Source organism: Eimeria tenella, genomic scaffold (assembly GCF_000499545.2).
Source record: "Eimeria tenella Houghton genomic scaffold, Eth_scaff18, whole genome shotgun sequence".
Taxonomy (NCBI): Eukaryota; Apicomplexa; class Conoidasida; order Eucoccidiorida; family Eimeriidae; genus Eimeria; species Eimeria tenella.
The window spans coordinates 237,391-256,465 of record NW_013541630.1 but is presented as its reverse complement, the minus strand read 5'-3'; the positions used below and the strand labels follow the sequence as shown (position 1 = coordinate 256,465).

The following is a 19,075-nucleotide window of genomic DNA, read 5'->3' as shown; positions in this document are numbered from 1 at the left end:
TACCCAGTTTGTCGCACTACAGCTCTAAAAGGAGCTTGGTGTTGTTGTTATGCGTAGTTTGTTGCATGAAAGCATTCTTTTTCGGCAGCTTTTTGGGCACACGCAAACAAATAACTTGCAAGCCCTCTTTTAGGCCTCCATAGGCTGCAGTACACTGCTTCGCACGCAGAAAACAGATCTTTTAATTTGCTTTGACGCATTCAGACGTAGCTTTTCAATTTACCTCCATCTTACAAATATTTGGCTACCTTGCGTACTTTGTCGTTTGGTAGCATTCATCTTCGGCAGTTCTTCGAGCACATGCAAACAAGCCCCGCCAATTTGCCCTCTTTTCAGCCTGCAGTGGTTGCATTAATGTGCTTTGATCCACACAGGAATTGTGCATTCTATCTTAATTTGGGGCGTTTAGCTGTAACTCCTGAGTTTGCCTCCGTTCTGCGAGCCTTTTGCTACCGCAAGCCAGCTACCCTTGTGGCGTAGGCTTCATACACTTACCCTTTCCCCAGTGCGACCCCTAAGCTTCTTCCAGAAAGCTCCTCAAAAACGAGCTTAAATAAGTAGCAGCTAGGACAGTTTCCCGGAGCAGGTTTTCTATTTTGCTTTCCGTTGTCTCTGTTCTGTTGTTTCCTCCGGCGTCCTTTTGCATTGCTCTCCGTTCTGCATCTGCCTTTGTCGTTCGTTCTGCAGTCGCCTTTGCTTTTGCGTCGTTTTCATTCATGGCCTCATTGGCTTGCACTGGTCTCTACCTCCACCCCCTCCATCTGCACTTGCTTTTTCTGTGTGCCGTGACTGGTTCTATGGCTTCGTTATCTCATTCGATCCCTCGCCGCGTGTCTTAATTAATCGGATTCCGTCCCTGTTTCGATTTTTCTCACGTGAATTTGCTGCCTCACTGGTTTGCCTTTTGGGTTGTCCTGTTCAGCACGTGTAGTTGTCTCTTCCTGTCGCTGTAATTTTTGTTGCCCCTTCGGTTTCAGCGCAACCTCTTTCTTCGTTACGTTAAGATTAAATCAAAAGACGAAACGAACCGCACTAAAACTAAAGACAAGAAATAGAGAGAAAATGTACATGCAGTACCAGTCCTGCTAAACGTATAAGCAGTAGAAAAATACAATGAACAATAAAGCAAAATATGTAAATAACACAGTCACACTTATGCTTCCTGTTGAGGTGTATGGGCAGGCGCATGCAGCGGTCTCCACTTGGTAGCCAAAACAAAACGTAAAAGCTTAAATTACAAACAACTATAAATGTAGACAGTATTTATAAATACAAATATTTATAAATACAATTTGTCGCCTCTCCTATTCCTTTCATTAGTCTGTACACACAGACACGATGACACAGACTGAAACGCGACGCAAAGAATTGCCAAATGAGGTGTACATGGACCTCAGAGCTGCAGCAGCAGCGTCAGCAACAACGGCGAAAATCCGTAATCTCGATCTCGGTTCCCCCGACCTTGCTGTTGGGTTGACACTGCTGCTACATCTCATACTGCTTTTGTTACTGTTGCGGGAGTTGCTGCTGCCAGAACTGCTCTTGCTGTTGCTGCTGCGGCTCCCTACCATACCGCGCCAGGCACCGAATTCCTTCCAGCAAGGCGCACATGACTGACCACAGCACCAGAGACGCCGCACCTGCTGTTAGAGCCAGCAACGCTACAGCAGCACCGCTGGGGTCCAGTTCTCCTGATTGGCTTGCTGCTGTACCGCTGGAGGCTGCTGTTGTGGCTGCAGAGGCTGTTGCTGTTGTGGCCATACTGCAGATCCTCCTTGTTGTGGTTGCTGCTGCTGATGTTGGCGCATACCGTGGTGAGGATGCCACGTATCCACGTCCCCTGGCCATAAGAGCTCTCCATGCTGCTGCTGCCAGACGCCAGGAATAGGATGCTGCTGCTCTAGAGCTGTCGGCCAGCGTGCATACTGGTGCGGCGGCTCCCACGCATGTTGCTGGTGCAGCTGTTCCTGTTGCTGCTGCTGCTGATCGTGAAGGGCCAGCAAAGAGCTAGTGAGACACACTGGGGAAAGGTTCCGCTGCTGAACAGCCATCCGTTGCTGCGGGTGATGCTGCTGCTCCCACGACTGCTGGTGGTGCTGTTGCTGCTCCTGCTGCTCCTGCTGCTTCAGGAGTAGCCGCCGCCACCGATACACACACAGCTGCGCGCGGCGCAACAGATCCTCGACAAGAATACCGTCGCCGATGCAGCTGCTTCCTGCTGCTGCTGCTGCTGCTGCTGCTGCTGGATCCGATAAACGGACACGAGTCGCCAGCTCCTGAACCATTGCAATGGCCGTTATCAGCTCATCCCTGACACGCCAGCAGCAACAACAACGGCGCGTCATAAAATAGAAGCAGCGAAACCACAAATGCGAGGCCTCGCCAGTAACAACAGCAGCAATCGCAGTGGCAGTACCTATAACGGGAACACTGGCACGGCAGCAGCAGAAGCAACAGCAGCGGCAGTTTTACAGCTCACTTGAGCTCCCAGTCGTGCTGTTGCTGATGAAGCGCGGAGTCTCCAAGCGGTCTTCGGGGCTGCTGCGGCACCTGCTGCTGCGAAAGTTGCTGCGGTAGTTGCGTACCAGCTGGCGGTTCCACCGCTTGTGCTCGTTGCTGTTCCACAGGCGGCACAACCGCTGCAGCAGGAGCAGCAAGGCGCTTTGAGAGTGGCGTTGCGTCGTCCGTTACCCTTTTCTCCGCTGAAGCAGCATACGGGTCTGCCGATGCAGCTGCTCCTGCGCTGCTGCCAAAACTCAGCTCGCTTCGTTCAGCAGTTGCAGCAGCAGCAGCAGCGGCAGCAAGCGTTGGGTCTTTCTGCCCCCCATCTCGTAAGCCGTTGTGCTTGCTTTCATCTTCTAAATATGAGGCGAAAAGGAAATCCGTTGTTGCTGCTGCAGCTGCCGCTGCCGCTACATCGGAGCTGCTAGGTGGGCTGCTGAATCTTGGCGGCAAGTGCACCGGCTGAAGCTGCTGTTGCTGTTGTTCCTGCTGTTGCTGCTGTCGCTGCCGTAGTTGTATCTCCTCTATCTCTTCTACCGTTACGACCGTGCGATTTGCAAAGCTTGTTGCACCGCAGAGGCTGCTGATGGCGTTGCTGCTGCTGCTGCTGCTGCTGCTGCTGCTGCTGCTATAAGTTGCATCTGTCAAGCCTGCTGCAACCAGGGGAGAAAAAAATGGAGCGTATGCATCGCCGTTAAGTCGTGCCTCCGCTTCTTTTGCTACAGCTGCTTCTGCGACCGTTGCTGCTGTAGATATAGTGCCTGCAGTTGTTGCCGTTGTCGCCGCTGTAATTGCTGCTGTTGTCGCTGCACATGCACCTCCTGCTGCAGCTCCACCTGACGCCGCAGTTGTTGCTGCTGGGGATGCTGCTGCTGCTGCTGCTGCTGCTTCGTCTGCTAGCTGCTGCTGCTGCTGATGCTGTAGGGCAGCAAGCATCAAGCTGCGCAGGTCTCCTGCCGTTAGGGGTCTCTGCTGCTGCTGCCGTCTCTGCTGTTGTTGCTGCTGTTGCTGCTGCAGCAGGTGAGGGTATGCCGCCCCCAGGCAACAGCAGAGCTCTTCAAGCAGCATGCAAGGCACGTGAGGCTTTCTCTCTGCCGTAGCAGCTGCAGCAGCAGCAGAGGAAGGTGCGGCAACGCGCTGCAGAAACACTTTGACTGCAGGATCTGCCGTCAGCATGAAGACGAGTCCATCGCTGGCTTTGCTGCCACTGCTGCTGCCACTGCCGTTACTATTGAATCCCAGCCATACTTTTTCCAGGTGCTTTTTCCACAGCAGTCCGAAGTCTATTGTTTCTAAAGTGTCTGCGCTGAGTTGCAGAGCCCGACCCAGAGACACATCCTGTGTCGACAATAGCGAGAACTGTTGCTCCTGCTGCTGCTGCTTCGCGCTCTTTTTCATCCCTTCAACGTATTCGACGACTTGAAAATCACTCGCAAGCTCTCGCAGCTGCTGCAGGGCGTCTTGCTGCTGCTGCTGTTGCCGCTGCAGCTGTTGCTGCATGCGGGCAACTTCCCGCTCTACGTAGTCCGTAACAAGAAATACTGAAATGTCGCTATCCGACAGCGAGTTTTGTGCTACTGATGCGTCTGCTGCAACTCCTGCTGAGGACTTCCGTTCCCTGCAAGCCAACTGTCCCCCGCTGTATAACCGGCGCAAACCGGCAAGGCTTATTGGGCATGGCTCCTCGCACTGGAACACACAGCAGCAGGAGCAGCCGCACCAGCACCAACTACAGCGACACCGGAGTGCAGCAACAACAGCCGCACAACTAGTTCACGTGGACTCGACAGACTGATGAGGCGACAGCAAGACAGACAGCATCAACAGCAACACAAATGCACAGGCGATATGTACAGACAGCAGAAGCAGCACCTCACATGCTACAGCAGTGGTATCAAGCAGACGGGCAAAATAAAATACATTCAATGCCGTTGCTACGCACCGCAAGGACACTGGTGTACACGATGTGATGTGGCATGAATATTAAAAACGTTTGTACGGCGCAAACAGCAGATCGCAGACGTACGCGGAGAGCGAACGGATGCTTACTGCAAGAACACAAAACGCCTTTCACCAATATATTTCAAAATCCATGTAAATTTATAGTCCGATGTCTCCGACCCAATGTGTTGTGGGCCATAAGTTAGCGCAAGGCGTGGGGGCGCGTGGTCGAAAGGCTATATGCACGCGGATGCATTTTATGAGAAGCTATTGCCCAATCTTCAGAGCATGCATTGCCGTACGCAGTGCTTAAGTGCGAAATGTTCTGTCCTACTAGTCAATGTTGGGAAAAAAGTGCATCGCGAAGGATGTCAACACAGTGCTACAGCAAATTCCTTCTCGCTACGCGTTATGGTTTGTGCGTGTGTGTGTGTGTGTGTGTGCGCCTGTGTGTGTGCGCGGTTGTGTGTGTTTGTGTGTGTGTGCGTATGTGTGTGTGTCTGTATGTGTGTCCACTAGACCACGGAATAATACGCATACGACAGGACCGTGTCGCATCGTCAACCAAGTACAGAAGAATCTCACGTACCTGATTTCCAGGACACTGCATTTAAAACGTCCCATGCACATACTAACACGCTCTCCATTCGCATTTACATGATGCTATGGCATGTACATCGAACACATACACAGCACTGAAGTAAAAACTCACAAAATTGACACTTACATGGGTGTGAGCAGCACAAGTCCCTTCATTCATCTGCGTGACGGCGGACGAATCCAAAAAAATGTAGAGAGGTAGGCTGTGCAATATGTCAGCGCTGCAAGCAGCCCCTGCCGCTGCTGGCGCTGACGGCTTTGCTGTTGCTGCTTCCGCAATTGTCGTATCTGCAGCCTCCCCTCCGGCTGCTGGTGCCTCCCCTGAGGCTGCGCCCGGGGCTGGCGGTGCTGCAGCCGCCACTGCTGCGACTTTGGCTGCAGCAGCAACGGCTGCAGCGGTTGAACATGTACTGGAACTGCGGCGAGTTTCCATTGCTGTCACTGCTGCTGGCGCCGCGGGTGCTGCAGCTGCCGAAGCGGAACCTGTCGCTGGTGCTGGTGATGCTGACACTGCGGCTGGTAATGTTGTCCCTTCTGCAGCTCTGCCATCCCTTGCAGCCGGGAGTGCTGCAGCACAGGCAGCAGGATGTGCGCCAGCTGCTGCAGCTGCGTATGATACCCGAGAGGATACTCCCCGTCGCTCAACTGCGCCTGTTGGCGCTGCGGTTGTCGCCGCTGTTGAGTCGCGACCGCGAGGTCCAGCAGCGCTAGCCGATGCATTCTGTTGCTGCTGTTTGCTGCTGCTACTGCTACTAAGCGACGCCTTGCTGCCTCGCTGCTGTTGCTGTTTTGCTCCTGGGTCATCTGATGAGCGACGAGAGGTGTTGGCTGCTGCGCACTTGACACGCTGGGTTGTTGGTGCCGCTGGCGCTGCACCTGTCCGTACGCCTGGTGCTGATGCAGCTGCTGGTGCTGCAGCGACTGACGCAGAAGCTGGAGGGGCAGCGCTGCTGCTCTGAGATGAGGGCGCCTGCAGCAAACACAGAAGCGACGGCAGATGCAGCAGCAGCGGCAATCCGTCTACAAAGCCAAACTCTAGACGCTGAACTCCAACCCCATATGCCCTAAAGCCTCACTGCGTTTGCCGTGTTATTCCCCGCTGGGGTACGACAGGTCTGGCCACGCCTGCTCTCCGTAGGAGCTTGGTGGGCGAACATGTACATATGCAGCTGCAGGCACAGACATAATAACCTCAGCTCGAGCCCCTCAAGCCCACGCCCTTAGCAACAGCTTGTGAGCCCCCTATCCCAAATCCTGGATCCCACACGCCAACACAAAGGCCTTAGCACGGCAGAGACTGAGGCCCCCGCCTAAGGGTGAAGGGGCCACCAAGCGAAGCGGCTCCAGGGGCAACAAACAAAGCCACAATGTTCTGCCTCACTACTGGTGTGGTTGCATGCGCAGTCGTTTTCCAGCACCGCGCCGGGGTGCAGTGTTGCTGCTGCTGCTGCTTGTCCGCAAAGCAAACAGCAGCGGCAGCTCCTCTCTTCTGCTTAGCAGTCGAAGTCCATTGGCGTACTAGAGCTAATCGGACACAGCAGCGGAAGCACAAGCATAGCGAATGAAGCAGCAGCAGCCTGTGCCGCACTAGATGCGGCAGCGGCAGAATACGCAGCGACAGAAGCAGCAGCAACAAAGCCCCAGCTAGTTCCGGCTACTTCTGCAACAGCAACGCCAGTCCATCCGCCCTTAGCAATAGCTGCAACACATGGAGCAGCAGCTGCAGCTGCTGCAGTGCAACAGAAGCAATGGCTGCTGCACTCGACGAGTAACGGACCCGCTGCTGCCCCAGTGAGTTCAGTGGCAACAGTGAACATGCAGCTGCAGCAGAAGAAGCATAATGCCACTGCATGCGCAAAAGGCGCATGCAAGGAGTAACCTAATCAATTCCCTACGAAGACAGCAGCCTCAGCAACAGCAAGAGCAGCAGCAGCGCCACAAACGCTCTGAGACGGACCCATGGGATCTACAATTTGATTATATTCCATTCTGAGCCACAAGGGGACATAGGCCTTCCTGCGGGCGTCAAGTCTGGGGTACACGTACACCGCGTTGTCAGCAGCAGTAGCAGCAGCAGCAGCAGCAGCAGCAGCAACCGCGTTCATGACAAGGAGCGCCCCGCTGCTGCTGATGCTGCAGTGGGACAAATGGAGTTCCTCGAGAAGCAGACAACCTGCTGATGCTGCTTTGGTAATGTAGGAAGCCACCGCTGCTGCGCCTGCATCCCCTATGTTGTTCTTGTACAGCTTAATTTTGGTGAGGCGCATGCATGCGCAGAAGCAGGTGAAGAACGACAGCAAACAAGAAACCCCTGCTCCGCTGATGCTATTTTCTGCCAAGTCCATGGACAAAATAACCAGCGCCGGCATGCGGCCCCCGCTGGCTCCGGCGTTGCTGCTGCTGCTGCTGTCGCCGTTACTGCTGCTGCTGCGGTTGCGGCCATGCTGCTGCACGCACTGAGATAGCCACTGAACGAACTCCTCCACATCACAGTCCCTGAGGCCCCGTCGTTGCAGTGCCACATGAATATTCACAACTGGCTGCTGCTGCTGCTGCTGTTGCTGTTCCGCCTTCGCAGCGCCGTTACGCCCTACGCCGCTGCAGCGCTCTATGCGCATGTAAGTCGAAAATCTGCTGCTGCGGGGGAACAGCGAAGAGACTGTGAGGAAGCTACCACTACTACTGCTGCTGCTGCTGCTGCTGCTGCTGCAACTACTACTACTATTGCTGGAGCTGCTTGTTGGGGGCACGGCCCCGCCGCGAAGGGCGTTGTCGGTCCTGGGCCGCATCTTTAGCTAAGCAAGTTGAGGGGAGCCGGAGACATGCTGTTGCGGTATTTTCTGCAGGCTCTGCTTCTGCTGTGCTGCTGCTTCGCCGGTGCTGCGCTGCGACTGCGCCGCCGCAACTGCAGCAGCAGCGACAGCAGCAGCAGCGATCCTCCGTGACCCAGAGACTCAAGCCAAGGGAAACTTGTACACAATACCCAAGGGCAATCCAGCGGACGCACGCAGTCCTTATGCTGCTGTTGCCGTTTGGCAACAGTCTTATTGGCTTCCTGATCTGCTGCTGTAGCGTTTAGGGAGCAAAATACGCAGCAGACAGAAGCAGCACGGTGAGACGGCACGGGTCGTCTTCTGCAGAACGACACCAGCAACAGAGTCCTTTCCGCTGCTCGCTTCCCGTTGCTACTGTTGCTGCTGCTACCGCTGCTGCAGCAGCTGCTACGACACCAACAAAGATGCAGCTGCGCCTGGAAGCAGTTCTTGACTGTCCCGATCAATTCAGCCTTGATGATCTGAAATGGAAGGAAACGCTTCTACTACAGTAGCTGCTGCTGTTCCTGCTGCTGCTGCTGTTGCTAGTGCAGCAGGGGGCTTTGCTGCTGCTGCAGCCCATGAAGGGAAGCCGCTGCAGAGCAGGAGACCACCGGAACACTCCAACTAAAAAATTAAAAATATACACCTAATTACACAACAAAAACACAAAGGCCACATCGGAGGCCCTAAAACCCCTTGCTGGTGTTGCGTCGGCTCCTCCTGCGGTGTACAGACACATGAAATTGTCGGTCCAACGGCCACTGCAGCTGTTCATCTCACTGCCATTTTTTCCGCAGGAATATACTGTACAGTTCAGATATCGCCCCTGACAATGGTGTTTTGTGCAGCTCAGACTGAGTCTGCGCGTGTCCTCTATGAGGGTTTAGGGTTTGGTGCTTAGCGTGTCCGGTTTTTGGTTTTGCGGGCTTGTGGTGTGTTTGGAAGAATGCGCTTTTAATCATCATCTGCCAATCCATGGGCAAATCTTATCGTATTGTGCCCCTCTGCTCACATTCCCATTTGATTTTTCCTTTCTTCTCTACAATGAAGGGAAAGTGTGCAGTTAACAACGCACTGCTCGGACTCCCTCCTACCCAGTGATAGGTCGCCTTCTCTGCTGTTGGCTGCGTTCCTCATTTCAATTTATCAGTTCCACACTGTAAGCAGCAGGGCTCCGGCTGCACAGCTATAGCAAGGGTGATTCTTTTCTCCAACTGTCGAACGATTGCCATCGTGGGTTGGCGTCGCCCGTAGCTAACTCACTGCCTGGGCGTGCATACCATTTGACGCTAGCATATGCTGTCTTGAAGCAATTAAGAAATATGGAGGCCTGTTCAAGCCGCCCCAAGGATAAATAGCCCTAGCGGAAAGTACCGCGGCCTACAGGACCAGCACCATTAAGGACCCGTCGCTGGCTAGATGTGGGCAAGCGAAGGATTCTAACTACAGAGTATAGCCATTTGTGGCCTATCACTTTGTAGGTATTAGTGCAGTAGACGGAGGAGGGTATGTCTGGTTTACGGGACAGATAAGACGAGGAACGGAGACAGTCCTGTTTTCGTACTACATTAATTGTGGTACGAGCGGAATGGCAGCCGTATCACAAAGTGCCCACTGTAACACCTAGAACGGATTTATTCTGTAGGCCACATAGGCCAAACCAAGTAATGTGAACACCACAGTCCCAGCTGTTTAAAATCCAGTGATATTTCGAGCTGCGCAGAACCTTGTGTTGCGCCGAACAGGACACGAATTATGAGTTGAGGTGTGAAACAGTGAGAAAACAATGCGCCCGGTTCTCTTCTTCAAGCGTCGATTATTGATTTTTGCTATTTGTCTCATCATTCCTTGGGATCAAGAACTATTATTCGTGTGGGCAGAATCGCGTGTCACTCCTGGAGGCAAAGGAAGGTTCTCGTGGCCCACTGTGCGACGGCTAACTGGCCCAGTTGTCACTGGCCAGCCTTGCTCCGGGTTGTGCAATACAAGCTTGTATTTATACGGTGAATTTCGGTGCTTGCGGCACGCAAGAATCCAAGGCACCGCGTCTGGTGGGGGTAGTTCGTCTCCGCGCAGGTGATGTGAGAAGGGACAAACATCGCCGCCTGTGGCTGAGAAGGCGCCTGACATAGAACGCCCATTAGGCTCCACAATGCGTTGAAAATAATCACATCAGAAGATCCCCTAGACCGGCGTGGCCACTCGCGTAAGCTCAGGCGGAGCGTCCACCAGGTTCAGAATGGGCGAGGCGCCCAGGCGCCTCGTTCATCGTGAAAACCCGCTTTTCTCTCTCTTAACTGACCTGCCGGGAAGTCTCCAGATGGACTGGCGTGTCATTCAATCTCATAATCAGCCGTCTCAGGGAGTACACGATTAGGTCGGGCGGGTGTGACCGCCCTGCCTTCAGTACCGGACACTTCCCGCCTGTGATAAGCCTTCTCGACTTACCATAGTTCAAAATTGATACACAACCAAACATACCATAGTTGCTATGTGCCTAAAGCTGGCGCTAGAGGCTCTCCAGCGCCGAGCAGTGACAAATGCCCCCGTATTCCTCCTCCGAGACGGATCTCCTTCTTTAGAGAACATCCCTTTGCTACACTGGTACAACTGCATTTCACTTACCACAGGCTGATACTGATTTATGGGTGCGTTACGTGCTCCCAGGAATTGGAAGATTCATTGATTGGTTGCCTCTCCGTTCAGCTTCCAAGAACAGCAACTCAGTCCGGTCCCAGGACCTCAACACTATAGACTAGCGCATGGTAGAATCGTGCGTCTTGTACTGTATCGTGGGAAAGCAGAAGGCGGCGTTCTGGGAACGACCTTTCGTTGGAGAGTTATTTTGCTGAAGAAGGTGGATCAGTGGGGCGGCAATAAATTAGGAGCCAACAGTTTCGTGCTCGTGAGTCACTTAGTTCATTGATCCCGTTGCTCAAAGCCCCCCACAGATGGTCTTTCCGCCTGTAGGGTACTTTCTCACATAAGTTTCTCGCTTACGCCATTAGTGCGACGGATGTAGAGCAGCAAACAAGGCAGATATACGTTAGGCCAGCGGAGGGTGAAAACAGCAAACAAGGCAGATACGCGTTATCCCAGCCTTGGGTTGTTAGCAATTCCAGCTTTCCCTGTTTTACTGAAGTACTGCCAAATTCCTGCTGAGTGCAACCTTACCCCCGTCAGCCTCATCGAAAAGATTGTGTGTGTCCTTTTATTCGGCAAATATTCACAATGGCTCAGCATGAAGCTATACGAGGAGTGTAGCCGCGTACGTGACATTCATGCTACAGGGCCTTTTGATCTGCAAAAGAGTTGGTACGTGTAGGTAGCAATTGCAGTGACTTCAGCACAGGCAAGGAGAAATCAGTTGCCTCCTATACACTGACCATCAGGCTCTGATAAGCCTAAACTGCTGCTAATCCCTACGTGGTCGGAACCTTCGGCAGCTTAGCAGCTTTTGTCCAGTAGCTATTCAGAGTTAGATGGGTGATGCGCTAACAAGACACTAAGTAGCCTGCAGTAACAGGCCCTGGGGAGCTAGCACTTGTCGTATGAGCTTCTCTCATATCTTCTATTGAACGCGTGTACGCAGTGAAGCGGAAGATCAGCTAGGCTTGACTCCACGGCAGAAGCGTCCAGAAGTCCTCTTTTTTGTTTCAGCTGCCACCCGTTGGTCCTGCGAAAAACTAGTTCGATGACTCACGGTTGTCCACTTTTCCGTGAGCCCTCTACAGCTGCGTCGCAAGATGCTAGCTTATCATTGCCCTTGATATAACATCGGGCATGACAGCGTAGCTGGTCCTTCAGAACCATGGGCTGGTCTCCTTTCGAAAAAGTGTACTTTGACGTTTTCTTGGGCATGTAATCCGCTTGTTTCTTACATTCTCCTGACTGGCTCCACGATATGCCCTTTTGTCCTTCTCGTCACGTGAATGCAGGCCACCATTGGTAGGAGGAAATTTTCTTCCATGCAAAAATTTGGCTTGCCTAGGGATGCGGATCTGTACTACAAAGTCCTTCATGCAGTGTTTGACCACAAAAGCTCTCAAGGACAAGCTGCTCGGCTCTCCAATTTCATCGAATGAGCATGAATGGGCATGATTGTTTTGTCCCTTCTTAGTACTATACAGCGTGATAAGTAATTCCTCCGAGGAGCTGACTCCCTTCAAGTCAATAACCGGACCTCCTTACAGCAGCTGCCCTGGATATTGCTCGTGCTTTGGTCCTTCACTCTACCGCCCATCCATGGCAATGTTTTTTCACTTGTTCAGTAACCTGGATTTTAGTCACTTCTTACGTGCTAAATGGCCGACAAGGGCACACGCAGACTCAACCTAGTATTAAGGCAAATATGTTTTCGGCGCGGAATTGTGATTCAACAACGAAGCCTAGCCAAGCATAGTAGCAGTAAACTAGGTCACCCCAACTTCAGTTTCAGCGGCAGAAACAGATGCGGCAACAACGATCTCATCAAAAGCGAACGTGACGCCCACAGCTCGTGCCCCAGCTGCCGTAAATGCCACGGCAGGAATCACTGCAGCAGCCGCAGCGAACAAGGTATTGGCGGCATAAAAATTCACAGCAGCTGCCATGTTACTCGCAAAAACGATATGACACAAGAACAGCAGCAAAGGCAGTGGCAGCGGCTAATCCAATCAACACAATGCATCCGTAAACGCAACTCCGGCAGCAGCCACCGATTAGTCAGCAGAACAAATGTAGTAGCCCGAGCATTGAGTGCACACAAGCAACAGAGACATATATGGAATATATGCGGCGGCAACAACGAGAGCCGAAGTCAATCGGGCAACAGAATGCACCTCAGAAAAGAACAGTTATGCAGCCCACCGCCGTGGGACGTTTCCGCTGCACGGTGACGCCAGCTGTGCTGGTAACGCCAACCCGACAAAGCAGTGGAAGGGACAACACTTGGAACCAACACAGAAAATAGCGCGGCACTGTCACAACGAGCACCAAAGATGCGCGGAAGAAAAGTATAGGAAATGCGAGCAGCTGCACACGGTGCTCCAGAAAGATGTGGGGAGATGCGAAGAATTATAGTGCTCAGCACTACAAAGATGCATAAGCGCCGTCCTTAGAAGCGGAGAGAAACAACCTGAAAGCGTTTAAAGCATCAAGCGCTACAATGAGTCGAAAACACGGCGCGTGACGGCGGCGTAGTCATGCGCGCCTTGCTGAGAAGCCAAGTTTGGGCTAGCAGCGGCACTGCAGCAGCGATGGGAGTCCACTTTTACCTGATGGTATTCGATAAACCCAGTTGTCAAACAATTTTTCGAATTCTTTTTGCAAATGCAAAGCAGTTAGTCCTGCTTGTTTGAGCTTCATCCAAGCAAACGGGGAGCACTAGCACATGCAGGGGCTAAGCCGTCCTCTTCGCTGCACCCGTGATCAGGATAGCTAAATGAAATACTCCATGCGCCATCCACTTTCCTGCTTAATACATCGTACCACAGGAGTGAATTCAGGGGAAGCAGGCTTTTTGGTGCGGCATGCTACCTGTGAATGCACGTGGTGCACACACAGACGCAGCCCCAGAATGCGCTTCGAAAACCATTGTCACACAGCCCAACAATAGGTGCATAGTAAACACAACAAGTGCACATTCTGATATGAAAAACAGGAAAAGTCAGCTTGGTCAGCATAAAATATCGCATGACAGAAGCAAACAAAACCAGAACATTCGGTAAATCACAAACGAACACGAATTATTGAAGAGGACCCAGTTGCTTTGGATATACCCAATCCCTGGCGAATTCCTAACTAAGTTGTCTTGTATGGGAGCACGAGAAGCTACATTTGCTAGCCATAGTAACGGCACAAATTCGCTGTGTTTTCCGAAAAACCCGTAAGATGGCGTAACACTAAATCTTCAAGCTTTCGTACGTGTTAGCTTGGAATTTTTTTGTTCCCTTTTGCACTTTACATGAAACGTACGTGCCAGGAAATGGCGCTTGAAGATTTTAGAGACAAGGCGCTGCAACTGCACACGACTCGGCAAGACAGAGTTCGATTGGAACGCTTTATTAAGGAGAAAAAATCTGCATCGGACTGGCAGACTAATTGGTCTTTTCTTATGGACACATATGAAGATAGCGCGAGTAAACGGAAAAAAAACAAATATGCACTTAAAACCCAAAATTAGAGTCTTCTTCTCACGGCAAACGATCCTTAAATCCAGACTCCTAGTCCTACCCCGAGGAGCTTCGGCTGTGTGCTTGTTTTCTTAGAAGCAATTACGACCACATGTTCAACTGCACTTGGAAAAACCACGAAAAACGAATTGCAGCAGTGCTGCTTGCAGGCAAAACAACACTCAACACTCTTCCTTTCGCGAAAACAGGTGAAGTTATACCTTTGCACCGTTCATTAGAATGAGCCTCTGCTGAACTTTTTTGTGAGGCAGACTATCATGAAAGATGGACTCAAATTTATGGAGAAGAACTATCCTGGAGGGGTGAAACAGTGGACAGCCAGCGTCCAGCAAATGGTGCCGACCAACAAGTATAGAGCTCCATTGACCACAGCGCAAGAGATAGGCTGGGTGTCAGCAGGCCCTACAGTCTAATGTCAAGAATTTCACTTCTCACGAGAACAGTGAAAGATATTTAGAGGGGCATTCATGTTATTATTCAGAAACTAAAAGTTTTGCATCACATATCAAGAATTTTACCTCTCACGAGAACAGTGAAAGATATATAGAGGGGCATTCATGTTCTTATCCAGAAACTAAAAGTGTTACATATAACTAAGTGCCCGTTGTGCTGTTGCGCAAACCACTCTTATGGACACGGTCTGTGCTGCCCTTTTCAGCTCTACAAAAATTGACTCTCTTAACTGAAAAGCGATGATGAAGAATGATTCAGCGAGTTAGTATTCTGGCGGCATGAATTTCTAGCTAAATGCACTCTTGCTCTGTAAGAGTTTTGCGAGCACTTGGCAATCAACCGCTAAGCTTTTTGTATTGCTTGCGCCATTCTAATAGCTTGGACAGATAGCGCGCCTTCTTGCCTAGCGTAGTAGCAACTACAATGCCACACTGGACCGACCAAAACAAGTTCTTCTATTCCGTGCATCTTTTGGCTTTACGCTTGAGAAAAACGACCTCAAAGCAATCAGTGGGAGTTCCCATCTCCTTTTAACTGCTGCTCGGTTCTTAAAGAACCACCGTCGCTTCTTTGAGGGACAGCACTTGCCACTTGCTCGGTACCAAAACTTTGAACGTTTTCTGTGTGTCAGGTTTGCTTTGAGAAATGACTGGATTGCTGTGAATAATTTTGTGAGAATCAGCGCCAAATATATCGCTGGCCTTCCCGAGTGAGTGCGCTACACTGCCAAATTGACAGACCAGCAGCTTAATTTTATTCCTAAGCCTTATTCATTAGTACAGATGTCAGTGGAGTATGCGCAAGATATCGGTAAATCAGTAGACAGCCGCCTACTAACCGTACGGGGCAAGATCTCAAAGAGGCGCAGGGTGACTCTCACAAGGTCAGCGCCATTGTGATTCTGGGGAGCGTGGTGTGGCTCGTGCGTTGACTCTAATTTCTTCGACATTTCGAACAAGCGTTTCCCTTCAGCATTTTTGTCAGTTAACTGGCTGTAAAACATTAGGAGCTGATATACCACTTCCTGGCGCTGTGGGAGAGGTAGTGTGGCTTATCCTTATTGAATATCTATGGAGCCGTTATTCCGGTCCTCGCTTGGCCTAGTTAGTGGAATCCTTGATTTCCACGTGTTTGCACTCTGTGACTTGACGGCTGCCAACGTGCACGTCACGATTCTGATGAGTCACGACATTTTTGACCTCTGACGAAGAAGCTCAAGCACTCAAGGCAGTTTCACACTTAGTAAACTAAGCCTCGCCTGGTTCGCACACTATCCCTGCTTTGGTTGAAGAAGGAACACTACAGTGAGAAAGTGCCATCGGCCTAAAAGCACTTATTTGTCTTGATGGAGAAGAGTCTGCGAACTGTCACCAACGTAGGCTTGAGCCCTGTTCTAAGCGCCCAACCCCGCTGTGTGCACACGGGACGGCCGTCAGGTTTGTTCTTGAACGTACAGCATCTAGGCACTGTCGGAGATCTGCCTTCCCACTTCACAGTGCTTCTGTTTTTACAACACTTTCAGCTGCCTTGAAGCAATTGTCGTTCTTCTCTATACCTATCTGGCAAGGATATTGCAGTGGGCGAGTTCTAAGAGCGAAGAACCGCAGGTGTTTCAGCAGGCCTTTGCAACGCAAGACAGGTGCTCTAACTCATAGCTTTCATAGCAAAAGAGCAGGAACAAGAACTGCAGTCTGCATTACTCGTAGAAGAAGACTCGCAAGGGAGATGGAACGCGCGAGACGCGAACCACACCAAAAAGGTTCGCAGACAGCAACACGAGCAGAGTACGCACAAATTACAGCGCATATGGGAGGGCATGAGAAATTTAAGGCCAAACGGCAATCAGTGTTTGCTCCTTGAAATTCGCGGCGGTGTATCAACGAGCCAGAACACTTGCGACGCACACTGAAGTTAAAGCAAATACCGACACAGCCTAGAAAAAGGGGGAATAATATGCATACAGGGCTAGGTTAGCTCAGCGTCAAGAGACCGCTTTTAAATTCACATCGCGCGATTCCTCAACGTGCAGCCGAAGTGCGCTGGCAATTCTATAGGAAGGCCTTGAAATCAGGGAATCGTGCATCTAGAAGAAAACAGAGATAATTTTACGTGATTTTAATGCTAAAATTGAACTTTCTGGCTGTTTTGAGACATTCTGAAAGAACACGCTTAGCACTTGCTCGTGGAGCTGTGTGTTTTTTCCCCGGTTGCAGCCGCCGCTGGCCAAGAGGCTGCTCCACCTTTCACGGCAGAAAAGGGACACCGAGGTGTTTTTTCCTGTTTTGGAGCAAATTATATCTTTATAAATGTATGATATTTTATTTTCAGTTTTTTTTCCGGGCCCTTATCCCCTCCTCCCTACGACGTGAAGAGACAGAATCGATCCCTGCCTCTAAGGGAGCACACTTGATGGGCTGTTGTTGGCGTAGCTGAATGAAAACGCCCTCTTGATTACTGAATGTATGTGTTTTGAATCATTAAATTTGCATATGAATCTTGATAATCGCTTGACCTGGTGGCTTCAGCGCCGATGTTTGTTGCAAATCCAGCAGCGGCTACAGCTGCTGCCAGCACCCTGACTCTCAACGATGAAGAAAAGATAGCTTACACTGAAAAATCAGCAAGCTTCAGGTACCCTGGCTCAGCAGATCCAGAGGATGGGGAACTAGTCGAAGACAGTGCCGCTATGAGTACTCGAACATCCTTAACAGCGCACCGTAGCCAGCCGAAGTCACGCTTCCGGTTGCTCTTTGTGACCGCGTTGCTCATTGCTTTGGTGGCAATGGCTGTACGTTTTAACATCAGCAGCATAAGGATCCGCAAGTCCCAACGCCATCGATTAAGTTCGGGCGGTGTGGGGTCGGCGAAGGTGACCTCAGGGAACCTCTTGACAATAGAGGAAACTCTGCAGCTGGAGACGGAGCGACTGCACTATCGGTGGAACCAAGCCGACCACAATATCCACTCTGCTTTCACTGCTTCCTTCTTTCCTAAGGCAACGGATCGGAGTTCATGGCGTGGTCCCACGGATGTGATTATGGAACACATTGGAGCCCTGCTGGAACTCCCCTCTCCCGGTGAGACGGACTCATACGTGAATCGCAGGGACTACACACTGAAGTTTGCGTTGGCTAGCAGCATTGTGGAAGCGATGATGCGGCGATTAGATTACTTGGAGCTCAGCTTTGATCTTTGGTTGAAACAGGGAAGTTCTTATCCGGTGCGCGACCTGACTTTGCACGCGCCCACCCTGCATGCCACCGAGCTCGGAAGGCAGCCTTGTGTTATGCCCTTCAAAGAATTTGTTGCAAGCCTGGGGCCCGTCTACAGTGGACTCAATAACACACTAAGGAACATGGAAGAAACTGCAGGAGCAACCAGTCTGCCTACAGACATCACGGAGCGCCTCAGACATATGATCGGACAGGATGTCCAAAGAAACCAAGCAGACACAATGATACGATACATCTTTTCTTCTTTTTACGATGCAATGGATGCCGCGACTGTGGGAACCCGAAAGTTTCAAAAAACAGCAACGGAAGCAGAAGCAGCTGCAGCAGAAAGAGGGCTCACGGAGGTTACGCTGCCTTCCTGTCAGGCTCCTTTTCCTGTAGAACTGTTTCTAGAGGCTCTACGGGAAGCTGAAAAGCACGCAGTGGGGCCCGTGCCGCCGGAAACGATAAAGGCGTGGGAAGAGAAGTGGACCATAGAGGGCGCTCTGTCTGCACTACGTGAATTAGAAGACAGGCAGGCCTTGGTGCGCAAGAATGCAGATAAGCTAGCAGAGAAGTATCTTGCCAAAGCGAAGGAAATAGACGGGTTCGAAAGAAAACAAGATGATTTTTTTCTCATAGCACTAAAGTTGCTTTGAGGGTGCCTTACGGAGAAGTGCTGGTTCAGTGCAACAACTTTTCCATTGCACTACTCATTACTAGTGAAAAGTTTGCAACAATAACAGATGAGGCACTGCTGCTTTTTATGGGAGCAGAGAGGGAACAAGCATCCAATAGGCGAAGGCAGATTTCTGCACAGGTGTCTGCTCAGGAACATACGACAACATTACAGGTTGTCATATGCTCCTGAGCAGACGCCTGTGCAGAAATCTGTATCCTTTCATGCTAGCTCGGAAGAACCGAGCCTATGTAGCATGTGTCAATAAATCTGCTGTACAACTCGATACAGCTTTTGTTGCTTTAGTGTTGGCATACGTGTGGGAGAATGCAACGAAGGGCCAATATGCACCCGGACAATCTGAAAACTGCAGGGGACAACAGAAAAAAGAAAAAGGTAGACGTAAAGGATAGCATAAAACAAAATTTGGCAGAGAGGAAGCCAAGGGAAAGTCCTGCGGCGGTAGAAATAGAGGATAGCACACGACAAATGGCCGCGGGAAATTCAAAGAAAGCAACGTAGGCAGAGAACGGAAAAATAGGGAACTAGACTTATTCTGTCAGACGAAAGTATTTAGTGAGTAGAGGCAGATATTTTCGCACAAATATTTTCGCACATATTCGCGCAGATAATTCTGCGCGCACTACTTGTTTTTGTGTATTCCAGCCCGAACGTCCACTCACTTGTACTATTGAGCCT

General features: G+C 51.1%; 2 protein-coding genes across 2 annotated transcripts; one reads left to right on the top strand and one right to left on the bottom strand.

Annotated features, from left to right (window-relative positions):
- Positions 1 to 1,661: 1,661 nt before the first annotated feature.
- ETH_00017920 (uncharacterized protein) lies at positions 1,662 to 7,832 on the bottom strand (the record flags this gene model as incomplete). Its single annotated transcript, XM_013373892.1, has 6 exons — positions 1,662 to 2,310; positions 2,480 to 4,191; positions 5,171 to 6,013; positions 6,120 to 6,212; positions 6,425 to 6,567; positions 7,001 to 7,832. 6 exons carry the CDS (start codon positions 7,830 to 7,832, stop codon positions 1,662 to 1,664), a joined length of 4,272 nt encoding a protein of 1,423 aa, XP_013229346.1.
- Positions 7,833 to 17,015: 9,183 nt separating this feature from the next.
- ETH_00017915 (uncharacterized protein) lies at positions 17,016 to 18,356 on the top strand (the record flags this gene model as incomplete). The annotated part of the gene is made up of 1 exon (XM_013373891.1): positions 17,016 to 18,356. The coding sequence occupies one exon, from the start codon at positions 17,016 to 17,018 to the stop codon at positions 18,354 to 18,356; it is 1,341 nt and encodes a 446-aa protein (XP_013229345.1).
- Positions 18,357 to 19,075: the final 719 nt, after the last annotated feature.